Raw genomic sequence first — 17,517 nt, 5'->3', positions numbered from 1 at the left:
CAATAATACTAATACAACAGGTATCCAATTCATTCATAATCCATACAAATAAGAGACTCGCTTGTTGATATCTATCGAACGATAGAAGGGTGTTGTGGGGGGGGGGTAATATTTGTATGCGCACACACATATCTAGTAGCGGTGGGCGCGGTGCGAGCCGCGGCCGTCGGTGCCGTGCATGCGGCGGGTGCCGGCGGCCTTTTGGCCGGGGCGACGGGTCAAGGTGCCCTTGAGCTTGAGCATGGCACCGGAGATCTTGTCGCCCATGGAGGGCTTGCGGCGCTGATGGTGGACGGGGGCCGTGTGGACGACGGGGCCGCGGCGACGGGAGAAGAGGCCGCCGCCGCGCTTGGTGCGGGTTGTCTTTGTGGCGGTGGTGTGGTGGTGGGTTGTGTGGGCGGGGGCGCGGCGGGAGAAGATGCTGCGGCGGGGGGCGGTGGTGGTTGTGTGGCGGGTTGATCTGAGAGGCATGGTTGCGGTTTTTTTTGGGGAGTGAAGGAGGTTTGGTTCAAGTGGTTTTGATTGTTTGGTTGTTTTGTTTGATGGGGTTGACTTGCAGTCAGGTGGTTGTTTGTTTGGATTGTTGGGTTTGGTTGTTTGGTAGCTTGATGCTGATGATGAGAGGAGGGAAGATGATGGTAGGTGGGGTTGGAGGGTGGTTTATATGCTTTCTTGGTGGTTCTATTCAGGAATGCGATTTTGGAGGTGATCAGGTATGTCAGATGGCGTATGTTGGTAGATTGTGTGATTTGGGCATGTCATCATCGCGGGGTGGGAGGTTCGTGAACAGACAGGGGGTCTTGCGGGATCAGGGCCCCGGGAGGGGGATGATGTCAGGGTCCAGGGGATCTACGTTTTTGTGCGTGTGTGTGTGGTCTCGAGTCTGAGGTCTCTACAATACCTACATGCTGCGCTAAAGGCGACAAGGCTAGGTATCTCTCTTTTCGTATGAACACTGTTAGTGGGTGGGCATCCTTTGGTGGGTTTGATGCGTAAAGGGTCCGAAACCTGCGTCTTGGTTCCACACTTTGGACCCTATCTTCGTTTTGTGACCCTCCCTCTGACGACGGAATAAAGATGGAGGAGGTGGAGGGTGTCGTCGGACCCTGATTGCGGGACAGAGGTGACGTCCCTTGCAGTTCATTCCGTTGGGTAGGAGGACTGGTACGAAGTACATTCAGACATTGTTACGTAGGAGGGGGGGAGGCAGGTTGGACATGGGTGGTGGGAAATGGCCAAGGCTGGCCAGAGTGACCATCTCGGGGGGGAAGAGCTCAAAGTGAGATTGCTCTCCGTTTGTTGCGACTCGACTGCGAGGTGAGGTCAAGGTGAGCGAGCGCGAGGATCCCTCAGAGTCCAGCCCCAAAGCCCATCAGCCCAAAAATCAAGTTTTGGAGGGTCCTGTGGCTGGTGACGTCGAGGTGCGGTCGGAGGAAGGAATCTCATTGGGTCCAGCCTCATACCCCTGTCTCTTGTCCCGAAGCGACGCGCTTGCGCCAGAATACTAGGGGTGTGGATTCCGCCAATTAGAGTTGTGGCACGGGCGAAGTGTGGCTGGCTGGCATGGTCAATATAGGTATGATGTCATGCGCAACTGTTGGTTCGTACCACAGCAGGTAGGTGTGGCTTGTCATACCTTTACGGACAGGTCTGGGCCCAAACGGAAGCCTCAGTTTCTTGTTTTCTCCCCCGGTTAATGATCAAACGTAGATAGACTGAACGGTCTGACCTTTCCTCTTTGTGTGTATCACGCTGGCTGATCGGGAAGATAGTGCGTTGTTGGACGGATCGTTTTGTTGGCGTGCGAGAAGTTGATTTGGGGAAAGAGATAGGCATGGGGAGATTTGCGGCCGCTGACGACGGTTAGACTGGGGACCACCAGAATTCGACGTCAGTTTTGCGGGTTCGAGACCTTTTTTGGTCTCTTGTGGTCTCAATACTGACCAAGTCAAGACAACCGACTTGGGTCTGGATTGAGATGGAACGGAATATCACTGAGGGGAAATGACATCGCTGGTGGTCTTGGAACGGTGATCCCTTTGAAGGTGCACTTTATCCGGTCGTCAAACATACGGCTTCTTTTCTTTCTTGTGCCAGATCTTCAAGGCCAAGGAAGATATTGATGTTGGTGAATCCGAGGTCTGATGTTTAAGGCGAGAGGCGATGCTGTCGAGGCACCCGTCCTCACCAAGCCTGGTCTTCTCTGTCACTTTGCACCTACACAGAGCCATCACCATTGCTTCTCGGGAAATGTTATCCTCGCAAATCCCCCGGTACTTCTAGAAGTCTGCAACGTATACAGCGTAGTCGTGGTGGTCCTGGCTTGGCAGGATTGGCTTCTGCTACCACTGCAAGGACCGCGGCGAGTGCGGTGACGAAACGAACTTCATTCTAAGCGAGTCTTCGATCTTATTCGATTCGAAAGCGGGCTATTCTTACTTGACTACGTTGGAGTCACGATGAAGAGCTGGGTGATGATGGTCCCTTCAGCTCGAGCTTTCCCTCCGTAACTTTCACACTTCCATCGTCAACGGGTAAAGGGGTTACCTCACTGGAACTGTTGCCCTTTTTCCCTGCGTAGGATATCTCCCCTCCTTTGCTCCCCAATGGTGTCTAGTTGCACGATAGCTCCAGCTTGAGAACATGAAGGGGTAATGGGCTTTTCTTTATTTCACGAATGTCACCCTGAAAGTGGCTGGCCACGCGAGTAGACCTTCATATCAATCGTGTATCTGGTGCATCTGGTCCAACTTCGACAGTACATGAATAACCGCCGTCGGCTCATACCCCGATCCGGCCCCTCGATAGTCATCACGCCGTAAAATTCAATGCCGGATCCCCATCCCCGCGAAGGTTATTCTTGATCTTGACCAAGTCGTCGCTCGAAAAGCCAAGACTTGTCAGAATGTACCCCTCCCAACCGCCATGCACTTCCTGCAATGCCGCGACGAACGCATCCCAGCACGACGTCCGCAGGCTGCACAGGTTGTAGAAGCCCGGGTGTTGCTCGAAAGCGAGGCTACCGCCGCCGGCGCGGGCCTGCTGGAGGAGCCGCTCCCTCGCTGGCTCGGTACCGATGCGCGAGAGCATGCAATCGAAGCGGACGTCCTCGGGCGCGGTGCCCGCGAGAGATTGCAGGAGACCTGCCATTACGCCGGTGCTGTCTCTTCCAGCTACAAGGGGGTTTTCGTGTTAGTTGGGCTCTTCTACCTTGGCTGGCCACGTCGCACGGTGCTTGGCCTTTTCGTTAGAATCCCCAGCCAGGTAGGTAAGTATGCGTACCTGTGCAGTGAAAGAGAAAAGGCTCCTCGGGCTTCTCACGCACGTGCTCCAAGATGGCTCGGTAGATGGGCCCGTACAAGTTGAGGACCTTGAGGTACTCCTTCCGGAGTCCAACTTCGCCCCCCGCCTCGACAAAGTCGTCCAGGTCAGGCGGGCTGTGGACACCCGCGCTCTCGAGCCATGTGTTTGCGACCCCCTTGACCTCTGGAGCGGGATGCTTCTCCCGTTCCGCAGAGGTACGGACGTCAAAGACGTGCTTCACGTTGGCAGCCAGCCACTCGAGCGCTTGTGGATTTTGGGTGGCGGTCTCGAGCATGCCGCAGCAGTATACGAGACCTGGACGGACGCCGGAGCCAGGGACGGCGCCGAGGTCGCGGATGTTGATGAGCTCTGGGACGGGGATGAAGGGTGGGGCGCTCAGTGCCTGCTATAAGATTTCTGGGGGGATTGGATCGCGGACGTCTCTCGTCGTGAGAGTTTCTAACTGGTCTCGGGTCATAGACATTTTGGCGACAATCAGATTGTAAAATCCCGGAGAGGGGATGCGAATACTGGCAGTGTCGAGTCTAGCCAGGTTTAGGGACAGGAGACAGGATGAAGGGAGCTATTTTTGAGGCGAATGTCTGTTGACGGCGGTGAGGCAGACGGGAGCCTGAGGTAGGCAGCACTTGCGCCCTTCGGTTATTGAATAGAGCTCGTTGGAGTAAACGTTTTGGAGTTGTAAGCAGTTCTATGTAAGACGCGAATAAATATGGTCCGTCCCCGTTGGAATAAGCTTCTTGAGGTATTCTAGGGACAGGAGCTAGCATTGATTTCACGAAGCCGCCATGTGGCGCCAAGCCACTGGATATTGAGATCTTTTGGTTTTACCGTTTGCGGACTCAACATGACAACGTCTCAACGCTCTGTGTGGCGGAAGCGACTTTGCAGCAACGGTGCTCTTGTAACGGGCATATGAACCTGCCCTCACAGAAAAGCGTGAATAGTTTCCCCTCAATTTTTTGTGTACAAGCAGCATGTTCTTTACCATCAGAAATGTTGGACAATTCAAGGACACTGGGTGATGAAGTTGATGAAGTTATTTTAAAGAAGTACCATGAAGCTGTCATCCCTGCTCCCCCATGCGCAGATAAGATAACCCCCCCTCTTATCAAACCGCGCGATAAGGACATCGACCTTCCACACCGAATTTCAAGACGTCGTCTTCCAACAAAGAAGGCCATTTGACTCAGGCTGAGACACTGATTCCCTCAATGAGTGGCTAGGATTCCAGCATCATGTCCTCGAATCCAATCTTGAGGTGGGGACTGGGCCTCTCAGCCGCCGCGGCCGTGGTCGCAATCGCCGTCGTGCGCCTCCAGCAACCCCTCTTGGGCGACATCGATGACACCCAAACGTACTGCTACCAAGGCGTCCGCACGCACGACGAGGACCAACCGTCAGCCCAGTGCTTTACTGTGGCTGACGGCAAGTTCACTCGTGTGTTCCCGTGGGATGATGCAAGCTTGACTACCACGGCCGGATTCGTCATTCCTGGTCTGTGGGATGGCCACGGCCACCTGAGTCAGTATGGCGAGTTTCTCTACTCGGCCGATCTCTTCGGGGCCTCTTCTTTGGATGATGTTCGGGGTCGCCTAAGGGACTATGTCGACAGCCATCCCGATGCTGGCGCTAAGAATGAATGGATTCGTGGAATTGGGTGGGATCAGTCGGCGTACGGCAGAATGCCGACCGCTGTGAGTTCGCTTTGCCCCTTTGTGTTCAGCGATGTCCCTAACCCCCGATAAGGCAGACATTGAAGAGGACGAATCTCTAAAGGGCAAGTACTTCATGCTTGACAGGATTGATGTCCACTGTGCGTGGGTATCTCAAGCAGTGCTCGACCTGTTGCCCGCAGACCTCCCAGATGTGCCTGGCGGCGAGATCGTCCGCGAGCCAGGCATGGGCGTTTTTTGTGATAACGCCATGGATCTGATCTACAACTTGTGGCCGAAGCCCGGACCCGAGAAGAAGCGAGCATTCATTGCCGCCGCCATGGCCAAGTTGAACGAGGTCGGTCTGGTCGGTATGCATGATGCCGGCGTCTTTCCGGAGGAGCTCGACCTCTACGCCGATATGGCAGGCACGGATGACTGGACCGTCCGCGTATATGCCATGTTGGAGTGCGCTCAGCGTAATACTTTCTGTCCCGAAGATGCTGCTCGGGTCTTCCGTGAGGATGACCTCTTCAGCGTCAAGTCCGTCAAGCTTTTTGCAGGTATGTCTTACGAGGTAGGGCATGAAATTGGCCACTGAGGCTAACAACTCCCAGACGGCGCTCTTGGTAGTTGGGGAAGTGCCATGATCGAACCATATAGTGATCGCCCCGACACCGCCGGCTCTCTTCTCGTCAACGGCTCAACTTTGAAGCAACTTGGCAGGTCCTGGGCATCCGTTGGGTACCAGGTCAACATTCACGCCATTGGAGACCTGGCGAATCGCTACGCCGTCGATGCCTTGGAGGCCGGCCTTCGAGATGTTTGCCCGGATGGGGACCTCGCAGATTGCCAGGCCCGACGACGATTCCGTATCGAACATTCGCAAATTATCCACGAGGATGACCAGAAGAGGATTCATGATATTGGTATTATCCCATCCATTCAACCGACACACGCAACCTCCGATATGAAGTATGCGGAACTACGCCTCGGCGCAGAGCGCACCAAAAGAGAGGCGTACCGGATGCGGTCGCTTCTGGACGTCCACCCGATCCTGGGCAGCGATTTCCCCGTCGAGCCGCCCGACCCGTTCCAGGGTATCTACGCCGCCGTCGCTCGCAAGAGCCCCCACACGGGATACGGCGTCAACGGAAGTGGAGATGGCTGGCACACCGAGGAGGCACTGAGCTTAGACGAAGCCTTGCTCGGGTTCACCAAGAGCCCTGCTTACGGCGCCTTCATGGAAGGACGAGCCGGTCTCATCAAGGAGGGCGCGCTGGCTGATTGGGTCGTGCTGGACCAGCCTCTGGAGGACTTGGACCTTGACGAGCTGCGGGAGCTTAAAGTCAAGGAGACCTGGGTGGGCGGAAAACAGGTCTACGCGCGGGACTATGAGTGATGTACTACCAAGGTTCACGATGAAAGATTTTTTAAAAGAGTTCTCGCGCCTTTGTTCCAATCTCACCTTTACATACCCAAGACCGTCGTTGATACGCGGATGTTTCTATACCAGCGACTTTTCTATGCCGAAGAAACATGACTCCATGAACACAACTGAGACCGGCGACCTGCGCAATTTATTCACAGCTTCCGCTCTAAACGGACGGATGGCTCTCGTCTAGCCCACTCTAGAGATAGTAAGGTAGCCAGGGGCACATACGACGAAGTTTTCTAGGTCAGTACCCATCATATCCCTCGACCATCTCACGCTTGAGTATGGGCAACGGGGCGCATGTATGACTCTGCAAGATGGTGCACCCTCCCAGCCAAGTTCCCGTCTTTCTGATTCTTTCTCATGTTCTCATTGGAGATGCCGTCGAAAGTTTATTCATGACTGATATAACGCATCTTGTATGCCTCTCATTTCTGCTTCTGTATTGACTTCTAAACGCTCAGGACTATCGACCATCTCCAAACAGCAGTATATACTTCAGAGAATACTTCACAACCACGACAAGACCATCAAAGACAATTCCAAGAAACGGCCACAATGCCTTCAACACCATCAGTTAACAGCGCGGCAGCTGCCCGAGCCTCGAACACATTCGCACTTGTGTTCCTGATGCTCATGGTCTTCACATTGACCTTTGGCGCCTCCATGGTGCAGGTTTCCATCCAAGGCTACCTGCGACAGGTCGTCTGCCGACAACAGTACGGCCTACCCGAGAAAACTCCCATCGAGAACGGTCTATGTCACACCGACGCCGTAGACAAGCAGCTCGAGTGGGTCGAAGTCGTCGCCCAGGTCTGCCAGTCCGCCGGCGGCCTCCTATCCGCCTATCCCCTGGGCAAACGGTCCGACACCAAGGGCCGGCGCGGGGCTTTCATCTCGGGCGCCTGCCTCTGGGGCCTCTTCTCGGGTATCCTCGTCACGTCCGTTCAGATCTCATCATGGGGCGTCATCTGGTTCCTCTTCTTCGCCATCGGCGCCGGAAAGACGTGCGTCGAGGTCGCCGTCTTGGCCATGACGAGCGACACCACAGACGACCGCCAGCGCTCGAAACACTTCGGCCTCGTGATCTCCTCCGCCCTGACTGGACTCGTGGTCTCGAATGTCATCCACAGGTATGCCCCGCCAATGGCCCTCGAAATCGCGGCCCTCATCGGCTGTGTCGCCTTCTGCGTTGGCACCAACTTTATCGTGGCGTTTCCCGAGCTTCTATACGCGCAGCACGAGGCCTTCAGAGGCGAGCCGTCCCCAGAAATCTTCCCAGCAAACCAGGCCGCGGTCCGACCTCTTCACCGCGTCGTCTCCACCCTGATAACCTACCGCGCCCTGCCCCTCCTCGCCATCCTCAGCCTCGTCCTCACCTTGGCGAGAACGGTGCCCTCCTCCCTCGACTTCTACTTCGCCGCCAGGTATAACCCGCACGGGGGCCTCGAGGGACACCCCTACTCGACATATCGCGGCGGCGTCGTGTCCTACTGGACTCCCCTCGTCGGAATCATCCTCATCACCTGCCTCCTCCTCCCCTCAATCTACTGCTGCCCCAACCGCCGACGGGTCTCAGGCGACCGCATCGCGCTCCGGGACTACGGCCACCTCCTCGTCGCAACGGGCCTAGTAGTCCTCACCAGCGCCACAGCCCTATACAGAAACCAACTCGTCTTCCTCGTCGGCATGGTCTCCGCAACGGCCATCGCGACGACAATCCCGGGCCAATGCTACGCCCTGATGCTGTACGGGCTCGGCGTCGCCGTGCGCGCAAAGTACGCCGGCCGGCTCTTCGGCCTCGCCGCGACGGCGCAGTGCGCGACGACGCTGGTCCTCGGCCCGGCGATCGGTCTCGCCACGCGGGAATCGCACTGGAGCGGCGTGGCGGTGGCGGTGGTCTTTGTCGCTTCGGCTGTCTTCTTTGTGGCCGTGTGGGCCGCCGAGGCGGTTTGTGCGGCTCCGATGTATGAGCGGCCCGGCGCCGGGGGTGGTGTCGAGGCTGGGATCGAGCTTTTGGATGTGGGAGGGCTTGCGGCGCCTCCTCCGGTGTATGCGGCTCACCAGGAGGAACGCCCTGCTCCGATGCCGATGCCGATAATACGTTCAATTTCGCCAAGGTACGGAGAAGAATGACGTCTCGTTTCTTAGTCGGTGTGGAAGCATCACACTGTTGAGGGGTTCATTGGGGAAAGTGTGTAAAGTGGTCTTCTTGAGGCCTCTATCGTGCGGCTTTTGCAACGTATGCCGCTTCATCTACTTTGTTGTTCGACTTCGATACAGGAGTAGTCAATTGTACGTGAGGCACGATAGTTGGTGGGAGAGATCGTGAGATAACCGTCATTATTTGCGAAGCATCGGAGGTGTTGTTCAGTGAGCTTTGGAGTTGCGGCGCGACCGAAGTCTCTTGGGAAAGCATAGTGGCACCGGTCAGGCAAGTTCTCATCAGATTGTGGCTGAGGGCATCTTACCTCTCCGGACAGAGCGATGCTGGGGCGTACTAGTAGTATGATTAAGTATAACGACCGATGAAATGAATATAGCAAAGCTTCTCAAAATGGAATCTTATTCCCGGCTACGCGTTGCTCATGCTCGAGAGAGTCTTAAACCCCCCATTACGCATAACCTAAAGTTCTACAAGGGTCGGGTAACGCCCGACTCTTGCGTTGGCTCCTAGTAGAGAAGCATTTGTATGCCAAAGTAGACATTCTGAGCGAGATTGCTGCAGCCAACAAGACTTGACAAGAAAGGCTCGTCTCATCGTTGAGAAAAATTATGCCTCGGTGTGCTCTTCAGGCTCAGCAAGCGGTTTCTGTCCGTACACAACATCGCTGTTTGACGGCAAAATTAGCATCTCAACCTTCGAGCGACCATGGGGCTTGCTTGGCCTGCCGAGACGGTACCCCAGAACAGGAAAAGAGTAAACTCACAATTCAACCAACGCACGGAAAATGGGCGGGTTGGCCTTCAACTCGTTCCTCACGCCCATGATCTCCACTTCGACCTCCTCCCTCGTCCGTCCAAGGACTTCAGTAAACATCTTCATCGAAAACCCCTCCAACCCATCAATCGTTAGGACCAGGTTCATCATACCCAGGTCCTTGTAGTGCTGGTCCTTGGCCCAGGGCGTCAGCGGCGCCTTGTACTTCTCTGCCGTGACGTTGGTGAAGCCCGCCTCCCGGACGCGGGCCTCGTGTCCCGGGCCAGGGGTCGGGTCACGCCCAACGGCCCGGATGGCGGCCAAAAAGGTCTGGTTCCACTTGTACGTGGCGTGGTCTCGGGTGTAGCTGCCATCCTCGGAGTAGAATTCCGGGTTCATGTCTAGGAACTCGACCCAGCCGCCCGGGTTTAGGTGGCTGATTTTTGGGCATTTGTGTTAGCGAATAATCCAATGCTCGGTGCGCACTCTAGAGACCCGGGGAAGGGGCAGGAAAGGTGGAGGTGAGGTGGTTTACTTGTAAATGTTGCGGACCAGCTTGGGCCAGTCCGTAATTGAGGCTGTCATGTAGCGGCACATGATGAAGTCGTACTTTTTGGTCTCGACCCAGGGACTCTCAACGTCGTCGATCTCAAACCTGACATTAGGAGGGATCCTTTTCATTCCGTTAGCTGTAATCAAGGAAGTGGCGTCCTATAGAACTAACCATTGGGGCTGAATAGCGCTCAAGTCATTCCCGTAAACCTGCGCCATGATATTAGCCTTCATGACAGGTGAGTAGGCCGGACACGTGTCGCGGCTCAGCTTACCTCGGCGCGTTCAAAGATGTCGCCCATTTCAACAGCCCCTGTAAAAATGATTAATTAACCATCTCTACTCTCTTCACATCAAGCTATGTTTTGGAATGGATTTCTTCATACAAAGTCCGGTGCCTGTCCCGATGTCTAGGATGGAATGGATCTTGTCCCAATCGAGAGGGGCATGGAAGAGTTTGCTGCCCGTCGCCTTGACAATCATCGCATGCGCGAGATCAAGCCGGTCCATCTCCTTCTAAAGGTTTTGGGGCTTTGTCAAAACGTTTGGCTTTCATTTAGGTAGGGCGAGACTCGTAACAAACCTCGTCATTGGGGAACTTGTAAGCTGCGGTTTCATGTCAGACATTGCCGAGAGGAGAGCAAAGCAGCAGGAGAAATGGTTTGAACATACTGCCCGGTCTGTACGCGTGATACCGGCGTCCATACTCGACAGGGTAATCAACAACGCTTGACGATAGCGAGGCGGTGAAATTGGAACTGGAAGTGTGAGTGTCTGGTCAGCACTGTCCGGACGTTCATCACTCCGTCATAGGGGGGTGGGGCATCGTACATGCGCTCATCGATTGAGGAGGTATCGTCAGTTGTCTAGCGGTTATCCATGTCAGCGATGCACCTATCTGCTACTACCAAACCCGGAACAGGTCACCAACATTGCTTTCTTCCTCGGGCTCAAGAGGGGCCGTTGCGTTTGGGATTAGGATTGGTGCCGTCGTCGTCGCTGGGCTCTCGGCCGGCACGGCAACTGGAGGTGAACTGGCCATTTCTGTGTTCTGATTGCCTTTCTCAGCTCACCGACACTTCAACTTGGGGCAGGTAAAAAAAATAATTTAAAGTCTCAGCAGAGAAACAAAGAGATAGAATGGCCCAACCCAAAGTTCCATCAGTAGAGACTCTCCAGGGCACAGGATTGAAGGAGGGGAGGGGTTTTGTAGGCATCCAATCTGGTCGTCCCCATAGTTTGGCGACATGGGTTTGATGAAAAAAGCTGCAGAATCTCCAGAACCAACAGAGCGGCAGCTTGAAGGCGCCCGCCCAATTGGCTCTGGCCGCTTCCATTCTCGCATGCACATGCAAGTCAAACATTGGGTTGACGCGTCTTTTGTCGTCCAACATCCGACGCCCATTGCATGTTTGCCAACTGCCCAGCCCCCCCCCCCTCTTCCGCCTAGATGGGAAGGCGGTTGTGCCATCCTTGCGGATTGACAAATGCAGACGTTCAGTTGCCAATACCCTTGCGTTAGCCGTTGTTTGCTTCGCAATCTTTCGGAACTGCAGCTGCTTCTTTATCTAGAGTAGCCAGACTTGGAAGGAAATCACCCTTACCTTCGTCCTTAGTGTGTCGATGTTTGGCGGCTCCATTGTGGCCGATGATATCTCGTTAACTAGACCAGGCGATGCAGCGCAGACCATCGGATCATTCCTAGCCACGTTTCCACAGACACAAGAGCAGACGCCCATGCCAGTCTCGCAGTAAACGTATAATCATTCGCTAAAGAAGCCGCTATCAGGACACTTTCCAAGATTTTCCTCGGCCAAATCCTCGTTCTCCGTCTCTGCCCCCTTCCTTCCCAGCTTCAAAAAGAGGAAAGAGCACAACTGCCCAACCACATCTCATACCATCACATAAGTTCTTTTCTCTACCTATAAGAACAAGGCTCAACTGCTCTCAAAGGCTTCACTTCACCCAATGGAATTGGTACTGCTCGGTGGCCAAGGGTCTGTGAAATGAAGGCAGGTGGATCCCGCCCTAATATCTCTCAAGCATTACGATCTATAGTCGCGTGAGAGCAGCGGTAAAGGTTCGACGTATCGAGGTCGTAGACGGTCTTGCGCTTTTGAGAGATCCACTCAATCAGATCGGGGCCGAGGCTGAGAGGGCGCATGGGATCGGTGGTTCGCGGCGCAATGGCGAGAGGAGGACTTACACCAGCTGCAGAAGTAACATCATACCCCATTCATCACTCCTCATCGTCCGACTACTATATATACTTGAAGGAATACGGCCAGAGACGGGGTCATGGAAGGCGGCAAGTCACTAATATAGATATCTCGTAGGCAGCGACCCATGATCCGTTCGTTGCCTTGGCCGACCAAGCTTATAGACAAAATTGATCGAGGACTCGACGTCCATCTACAGAAGCAAATCCTTCAACGTGGTTGGCAAAGAGAGACCTTGTTTTGGGGGAACCTGCTTCCCATTTTATACTACTTACTCAGTCCCTCTGCTACCCACTACAGACGATGAGCCCACGTGAGCTACTGTGTCAAGTTCTGAATGTGTTGGTCCTAGGTCGGCCATGGGATGAACTCACTTCTACTGTGGATGTCTGATTAGCCAAGTTATGGATCGCAGGATGAGGGATTGTGCCCTACACGTGGCTCGAGAGGTATACGGTAAATACTAACCAAGCATTTTAGAACACCGTCCATCCATATATGGCTTTGCCTTCCTCTACCGACAGTCAACTCTCCCCCAAAACAGGTTGTTGTGTTGAAACACTTTGTAATGTTCACTCACCCAATGAAAAAGTACTAGTAAAGCCAGTACATGGAGGTCACGAGGGGAACACAGAACTTGGTAGCATGAGTCACTGGATGAAGAGTAGGTTCCGTAAAATAGTGGATGAATTGTCACATTTCTATTCAATGGACATATCGGTAAATGCGTGAATAGGTTGACGTAAACCCCTACATTCATTCCATAACCCCTTCCATAAGTAAAAGGTAAATATCCACGACGCCATTGCCTATCCATAATAATCCTTCCCATCCAAAAGTCGTCCCTCGGTCTGGTCCCGTAGGCCTGTTCTGACCGGGTCGTCTAACAAAACGTAGATACGAGAAAGAAACGTGGGAGGTCGTCCCTGATATATAGGCAAGTAAATAGTTGTAAGTAAATCGTGATCAGGGCCGACGCCCATCATATGGTTTCCTGTTTTTCATTGGTTTTTGTCTTTTCTTAATCTTTCGTGGCGTGTTCATCGCCGAAGGGACTACGTCCCCGCTCGTAAGAACTTGTCCTTTGAGACCGTCTGTCGGGGCCGGCAGCGGCTCGCCTTGTTGCCTCTTCGATCACCGCACTGAGACTGTGATTGCTGCGAACAGCTGCTGGTGATGGCTCAGGAGGGTCGGAGAAGGGACTTTGGTCGACTGCCGGGCTTTCATCGATAACAGTCACGGCAGCAGATTCGCGGGCGGGCGCGGTGGTGCTAGGTGGCAAGGGGGTGCCCGGTGCAGAGATCTCTTCTGATGTTGATGATGCCTTGGATCCAACGCTGACTTGCTTGGGACCGTTGCCGTTGCCTACACGGACAACCTGCACTCTCTGGACGGGGGCGGCGGTGGCGGTGTTGGCGTTGTTCAGGAAGGTAGATCCGACGCTGAATGTGCTGTCACGGCTCTTGGGACGGCCAGGAGCGTACTTTTCATAATCGACGCTGGGGACTGGAGGAGTGCTGCTGCCGTTGGTGCCGACACCCATTGACTTTACACTGACCACAGCGGCCTTTGCGCGCATGCCAGTCTGGGCGGGTGATACAACAACCGCATTCTTGCCGTAGATGGTGGAAGCGATACTAGGAGCGATGCTAGATCGGGGAGCATACGAGGTTCTTGCAACAGACGTGCGGTCAGAGTAGCCTGAGATGCCAGAGTAGGTGGAATCGCGCAGTTCACCAGGGACGAAGAAGTGTTGCTCCTCGTACGGTGACGGGCTGCTTGCAGCGGAGTTGGAGGCGTGCATCGGAATAGGGGGGACAGGAGGGACGAGCAGAGTTGGTGACGTAGGAGTGGCTCGGTTCGTGACGCCGGGGATGTAGGCGATCTGGATTATGTTGGAAGCGCGGGTGAGGACTGTTGATGCAATCGAGTGAACGGTGTGTGTCGAGTCGCGGTTGGTTTGTCGTGACACGCCAGTACTCTTCTCGTTGATCGTCTTCTCGTGGGTTGTCTCGGCATAGGACTCCTGGATAATCGACTGTCTCTTCGTCTTGATGAAGAACCTCCAGACAAGGTATGTGGCGATTGCAATGACAACGAGACCGCCGATGACACCGCCAACAATGGCGCCCGTGTTGGGTTTGCTGCTTGATGAGGAGGATGATTTGCTGTCGTCCTTGGCGCAGATGGCCTGAGCACAGGTATTACATGTCGGGATGGTGAAGGAGCAGAACTCGTCGGACTTGCAGTTGGTAGGGCATGTCGGTGCCTTGTCCTCGCACTTGAGGCAGCCGTTCTGTCTCGGGAGGATAACTATAGTGGCCATGTCAGCAAATGAGGTCTGATAGGGGGCGACGGTGATGTCTGGTGACGCACCAGCTTCCAGCTCCTCGAGTGAGCGGAGGTGAAGGTTAGGATCGAAGTGAGCCATGATGATGAACTAACTACAATATGACTTTTGGGATGAAGTGAGAAAAAAAATAGCCAGCGACGCTGATCGAGCGATGCCGATCGACGAAGCGAGACCGTTAGGCGTAGAAAGTGTCGATCAAATCGGAGGGGGTGATCAGACGGTCGAGACGAGTGGACCGTTGGGTCGGTACCAGGGAAAGCGTGAGTTGGGGAAACGGCAGTATATATAGCGAATGGATTGAAAAAAACGTCGGGTGGATGAGACAAGTCGCAGTGTGCAAGGGGTTACGAATATACGTTGAGGAATGGATTCGTGGCGAAGCGAGGCTGGCGTGTGGGCGTTTTGCTGGACTGGAATGGACAGGTCGATGTGCGAAGTGCGAGGGAATTCGGAGCGGATATAGTGAGAGTGAGAGTAGTAGTAGTAGTAGTTGGGATAACGAGTGGACGAAGAGACTAGCTCGGCATTTGAGGTGGTGGTAAAAAGAGGCGACTAGGCGATTGAAGTGAAAGACATCAACGGCGGTTTGTCGTTTGTCGGCCGCAAGTCGACGTCGACGGGTTGACGGGGCTTGAATGTCTTTTGTCGTCGACGGGATCTTGTCTGGGTAGGCGGCGACGGGGAACCTGGAGATGTTGGGTGGAGGAAAAGGACGGACGTGGGAAAGGGCTGCTATGAAGGAAACGAAAGTGAGCAGAGAGAGAAGCAGGCAAAGACAGACCGGCGCTGGGCTGGTCTTGGCTCGGCTTAGCTTGGCTCGCGCTGACTGGATCGACTGGGGGGGAGGGATGAGATGGGTGGAAGGATGACAGATGGATGGGATGGTGGAGCCCAGTACAGTTAGGTGAGAAAGAGAGTGAGATGGGCTGCGTCCAGCTTGGGTTTGGTACAGGAGTGCTGGTTCTTCACGGGCGTTCGGCGGCAGCAGGCGGAGCGCAAGCTGAAAGGGGAGACGGACGGGGAACCAAGGACGAACATCAATAGTGGGGAGGGCACGAGAGAGTGGAGGTACTCTGGTACCTTGCCTTAGTAAAGCAGGTACGTACCCTACATCCGAGTGATGGAGAGATGGAAAGAAAGACCTGATGGAAAGTGGACTGGAGGTAGGTACTCCGTAGGCACAACTTGGAAAAGGCGCAGGTGGGAGGAGCCACTTTGAGGGCAAGAGCCAAGAGAGGGGGGAGCGAATCTGCGGGACACAGGCACGAGATTGAGAGGGCAGGGGTAATGCTGTTGGCGAAACGTGAGGACCGGGGCAACTTTCCTCTCTGATTGGCCAATATCCCCAGATGGCAAGAGCAAAAGGGGGGGCACTGCTCGGTTGTGGATCCCTTGATTCCCCGACACCCCTGGCTAGAGCCGGGCGAGGGTCCAAGGTCTGGACTGTGCAGCCCGCCCATCATCTCCTCCTCGCTGCATACTGCAAAGTGCCAACACTACCTGTACAAGTTACCAGCAACCTCGACCAAGGCAGTAAAGTGCCCAGAAACCACTGCACCGTCGGCACCACCATCGACCCTCCAAGTACCCGCACCTCGCGCCATACACAGTAGTCACTAATGTACGGAGTACTAAGGTAAGGGTATTCAGTGTGGTGCACGCTGTTTGTGACTTTGTGGACATTGCCTGGCGCGCCATTTTCCATCTTTTCCTCACCTCGCCTCTACTGTACGTACCCTCCACTGCACTGAGGTGCGTACCAATCAGACCACGCCAGAGCCGGATTTGACCCATCTCCACCGTCTTACGCACTGCACTCTCCACGACTCGACAACACCATCTGCGGAAAATCACTTCCTTCCTCTCGATTGAGCGATATTGGGAGAGGCTCCCATCCTGATGATCCTGATGGCTGCAACTGCAGACTGCAATCTATCATTTGCTTCTTGCCCCCGCGTGCCCTACGGGTTACCTCCTCCCTCTTTGCGGGTTGGCTGTCGGGAGGCACCCATGCTCGCTCACTTCGCAGAATGCTTGGTCAAACAAGCGAGCTACGCGGTTGCTACGCAGCTCGGCAGTGGCAGCCCATCATCCATGGACCATGGACTACCTATGGACCGTGAACCATGGTTGCCATCCATCCAGCATTAATGTTGTTCGTCAATACAACAGAGTTCGTGCGTCCCAACCTGACAACCCGCCCGTCGTCCGATACGAGCGAACGAGACATGACACGGCCTTTCTCTACTAAATCGGTAAACACAAGCTCTGGCACGAAATATCCTCGTCCCAAACAGGACAGACCGATTATCGACAACTTTGACCTCTTGTGAGAATGGGGAACAAAGAGGGACACCATTCCACACTGTTCCACAATTATCACGTTTCCAACTCTCGCAAGACCTGAAGGAACCCGGCCTCTTACCAAACTCCTGTTAAGCATCAATTCTCCTGGTACGGGTCGACCCTTCTTTCGTGCCGTCGACGTCGCACCGTCCCAGCTCGGGTACGTTTGGCATCCGGATCCCTTACACCTTTGGTACTGCCTGCAGCGAACCTCTGTCGGCCCATGCAGCAGTACACCACGCCAGAAACATCACGATTGCCGACTCAGCCCCCTCGTTCCGACACAGAAGATCTCAAGATACGAACTCAACTGAAACGAATGGGGTTCAGTGACAGCGACAGCGGGACGATAGCATCACGGGCGAGCTAATCGCGCCAGAAGGCCGTCAGAGAGGACCGTGAGGGTTGACAACCAGGGCCGACGATAGTCACGACTCACCCCAAGCGCCTTCCCGTGTCAGGCCTCCCTGTCTACTTGCCTATTATGACTTGCAAAGAAAAAACCCCACATTGTTTTTCACCATTAACCAGCGTTGAGCATCGACTCTTGACTCTCGAGTATGCTCCTTGCCTAACCTGCGCGCCGTGTTTCCAACATCGTCCCCGCTGCTCCTGCTTGTCCACGAACCGAATACAGTCAAGCGGAAGCCAAATCGTCAGGGCTGTTCGGGGGCCGTCATAGCGGAGGGATCTTGCCTAGCTCGAAATTCCGTATT

At 54.6% G+C, this 17,517-nt stretch overlaps 7 protein-coding genes across 7 annotated transcripts; 3 read left to right on the top strand and 4 right to left on the bottom strand.

Moving 5' to 3' along the window:
* Nucleotides 1-132: 132 nt before the first annotated feature.
* On the bottom strand, nt 133-963 carry BDP81DRAFT_468108 (uncharacterized protein; the record flags this gene model as incomplete). Its single annotated transcript, XM_060594472.1, has 1 exon — nt 133-963. Exon 1 carries the CDS (start codon nt 469-471, stop codon nt 133-135), a length of 339 nt encoding a protein of 112 aa, XP_060450710.1. The 5' UTR covers nt 472-963.
* Nucleotides 356-963, top strand: BDP81DRAFT_416258 (uncharacterized protein). Its single transcript, XM_060589515.1, has one exon. The coding sequence runs from the start codon at nt 543-545 to the stop codon at nt 885-887; it is 345 nt and encodes a 114-aa protein (XP_060450709.1). The 5' UTR covers nt 356-542; the 3' UTR covers nt 888-963.
* Nucleotides 964-2,637: 1,674 nt separating this feature from the next.
* Nucleotides 2,638-3,787, bottom strand: BDP81DRAFT_478129 (protein-tyrosine phosphatase-like protein; the record flags this gene model as incomplete). The annotated part of the gene is made up of 3 exons (XM_060594842.1): nt 2,638-3,173; nt 3,283-3,706; nt 3,743-3,787. The coding sequence occupies 3 exons, from the start codon at nt 3,785-3,787 to the stop codon at nt 2,812-2,814; spliced, it is 831 nt and encodes a 276-aa protein (XP_060450708.1). The 3' UTR covers nt 2,638-2,811.
* A 701-nt stretch (nt 3,788-4,488) lies between these two features.
* Nucleotides 4,489-6,642, top strand: BDP81DRAFT_339828 (amidohydrolase). Its single transcript, XM_060586009.1, has 3 exons — nt 4,489-5,018; nt 5,071-5,539; nt 5,594-6,642. The coding sequence occupies exons 1-3, from the start codon at nt 4,560-4,562 to the stop codon at nt 6,376-6,378; spliced, it is 1,713 nt and encodes a 570-aa protein (XP_060450707.1). The 5' UTR covers nt 4,489-4,559; the 3' UTR covers nt 6,379-6,642.
* Nucleotides 6,643-6,684: 42 nt separating this feature from the next.
* On the top strand, nt 6,685-8,815 carry BDP81DRAFT_497583 (uncharacterized protein). Its single transcript, XM_060595455.1, has one exon. The coding sequence runs from the start codon at nt 6,970-6,972 to the stop codon at nt 8,545-8,547; it is 1,578 nt and encodes a 525-aa protein (XP_060450706.1). The 5' UTR covers nt 6,685-6,969; the 3' UTR covers nt 8,548-8,815.
* A 369-nt stretch (nt 8,816-9,184) lies between these two features.
* BDP81DRAFT_389717 (S-adenosyl-L-methionine-dependent methyltransferase) lies at nt 9,185-10,925 on the bottom strand (the record flags this gene model as incomplete). Its single annotated transcript, XM_060587305.1, has 10 exons — nt 9,185-9,242; nt 9,342-9,767; nt 9,867-10,004; nt 10,056-10,093; nt 10,159-10,196; nt 10,270-10,399; nt 10,467-10,489; nt 10,556-10,641; nt 10,715-10,749; nt 10,815-10,925. 10 exons carry the CDS (start codon nt 10,923-10,925, stop codon nt 9,185-9,187), a joined length of 1,083 nt encoding a protein of 360 aa, XP_060450705.1.
* Nucleotides 10,926-13,028: 2,103 nt separating this feature from the next.
* BDP81DRAFT_86691 (Opy2 protein) lies at nt 13,029-14,652 on the bottom strand. Its single transcript, XM_060596409.1, has 2 exons — nt 14,479-14,652; nt 13,029-14,415 (listed from the first exon to the last, which is right to left on the bottom strand). Exons 1-2 carry the CDS (start codon nt 14,531-14,533, stop codon nt 13,124-13,126), a joined length of 1,347 nt encoding a protein of 448 aa, XP_060450704.1. The 5' UTR covers nt 14,534-14,652; the 3' UTR covers nt 13,029-13,123.
* Nucleotides 14,653-17,517: the final 2,865 nt, after the last annotated feature.

The sequence above is a fragment of the Colletotrichum phormii genome (assembly GCF_030913505.1).
Source record: "Colletotrichum phormii strain CBS 102054 chromosome Unknown BDP81scaffold_2, whole genome shotgun sequence".
Taxonomy (NCBI): Eukaryota; Fungi; Ascomycota; class Sordariomycetes; order Glomerellales; family Glomerellaceae; genus Colletotrichum; species Colletotrichum phormii.
Note: the sequence above shows the minus strand (reverse complement) of the source record. Positions and strands in the feature narration are given on the sequence as shown.

What these genes read in the sequence shown, in the direction of transcription:
- BDP81DRAFT_497583 (XM_060595455.1), top strand. Translation starts at nt 6,970, where the DNA reads ATGCCTTCAACACCATCAGTTAACAGCGCGGCAGCTGCCCGAGCCTCG.
- BDP81DRAFT_86691 (XM_060596409.1), bottom strand. Translation starts at nt 14,533, where the DNA reads ATGGCTCACTTCGATCCTAACCTTCACCTCCGCTCACTCGAGGAGCTG. An exon ending in ACTCGAGGAGCTGGAAGCTG is followed by an intron (nt 14,416 to 14,478) that starts GTGCGTCACCAG and finishes TGGCCACTATAG; the next exon opens with TTATCCTCCCGAGACAGAAC.
- BDP81DRAFT_416258 (XM_060589515.1), top strand. Translation starts at nt 543, where the DNA reads ATGGGGTTGACTTGCAGTCAGGTGGTTGTTTGTTTGGATTGTTGGGTT.
- BDP81DRAFT_339828 (XM_060586009.1), top strand. Translation starts at nt 4,560, where the DNA reads ATGTCCTCGAATCCAATCTTGAGGTGGGGACTGGGCCTCTCAGCCGCC. An exon ending in ACGGCAGAATGCCGACCGCT is followed by an intron (nt 5,019 to 5,070) that starts GTGAGTTCGCTT and finishes ACCCCCGATAAG; the next exon opens with GCAGACATTGAAGAGGACGA. An exon ending in GTCCGTCAAGCTTTTTGCAG is followed by an intron (nt 5,540 to 5,593) that starts GTATGTCTTACG and finishes AACAACTCCCAG; the next exon opens with ACGGCGCTCTTGGTAGTTGG.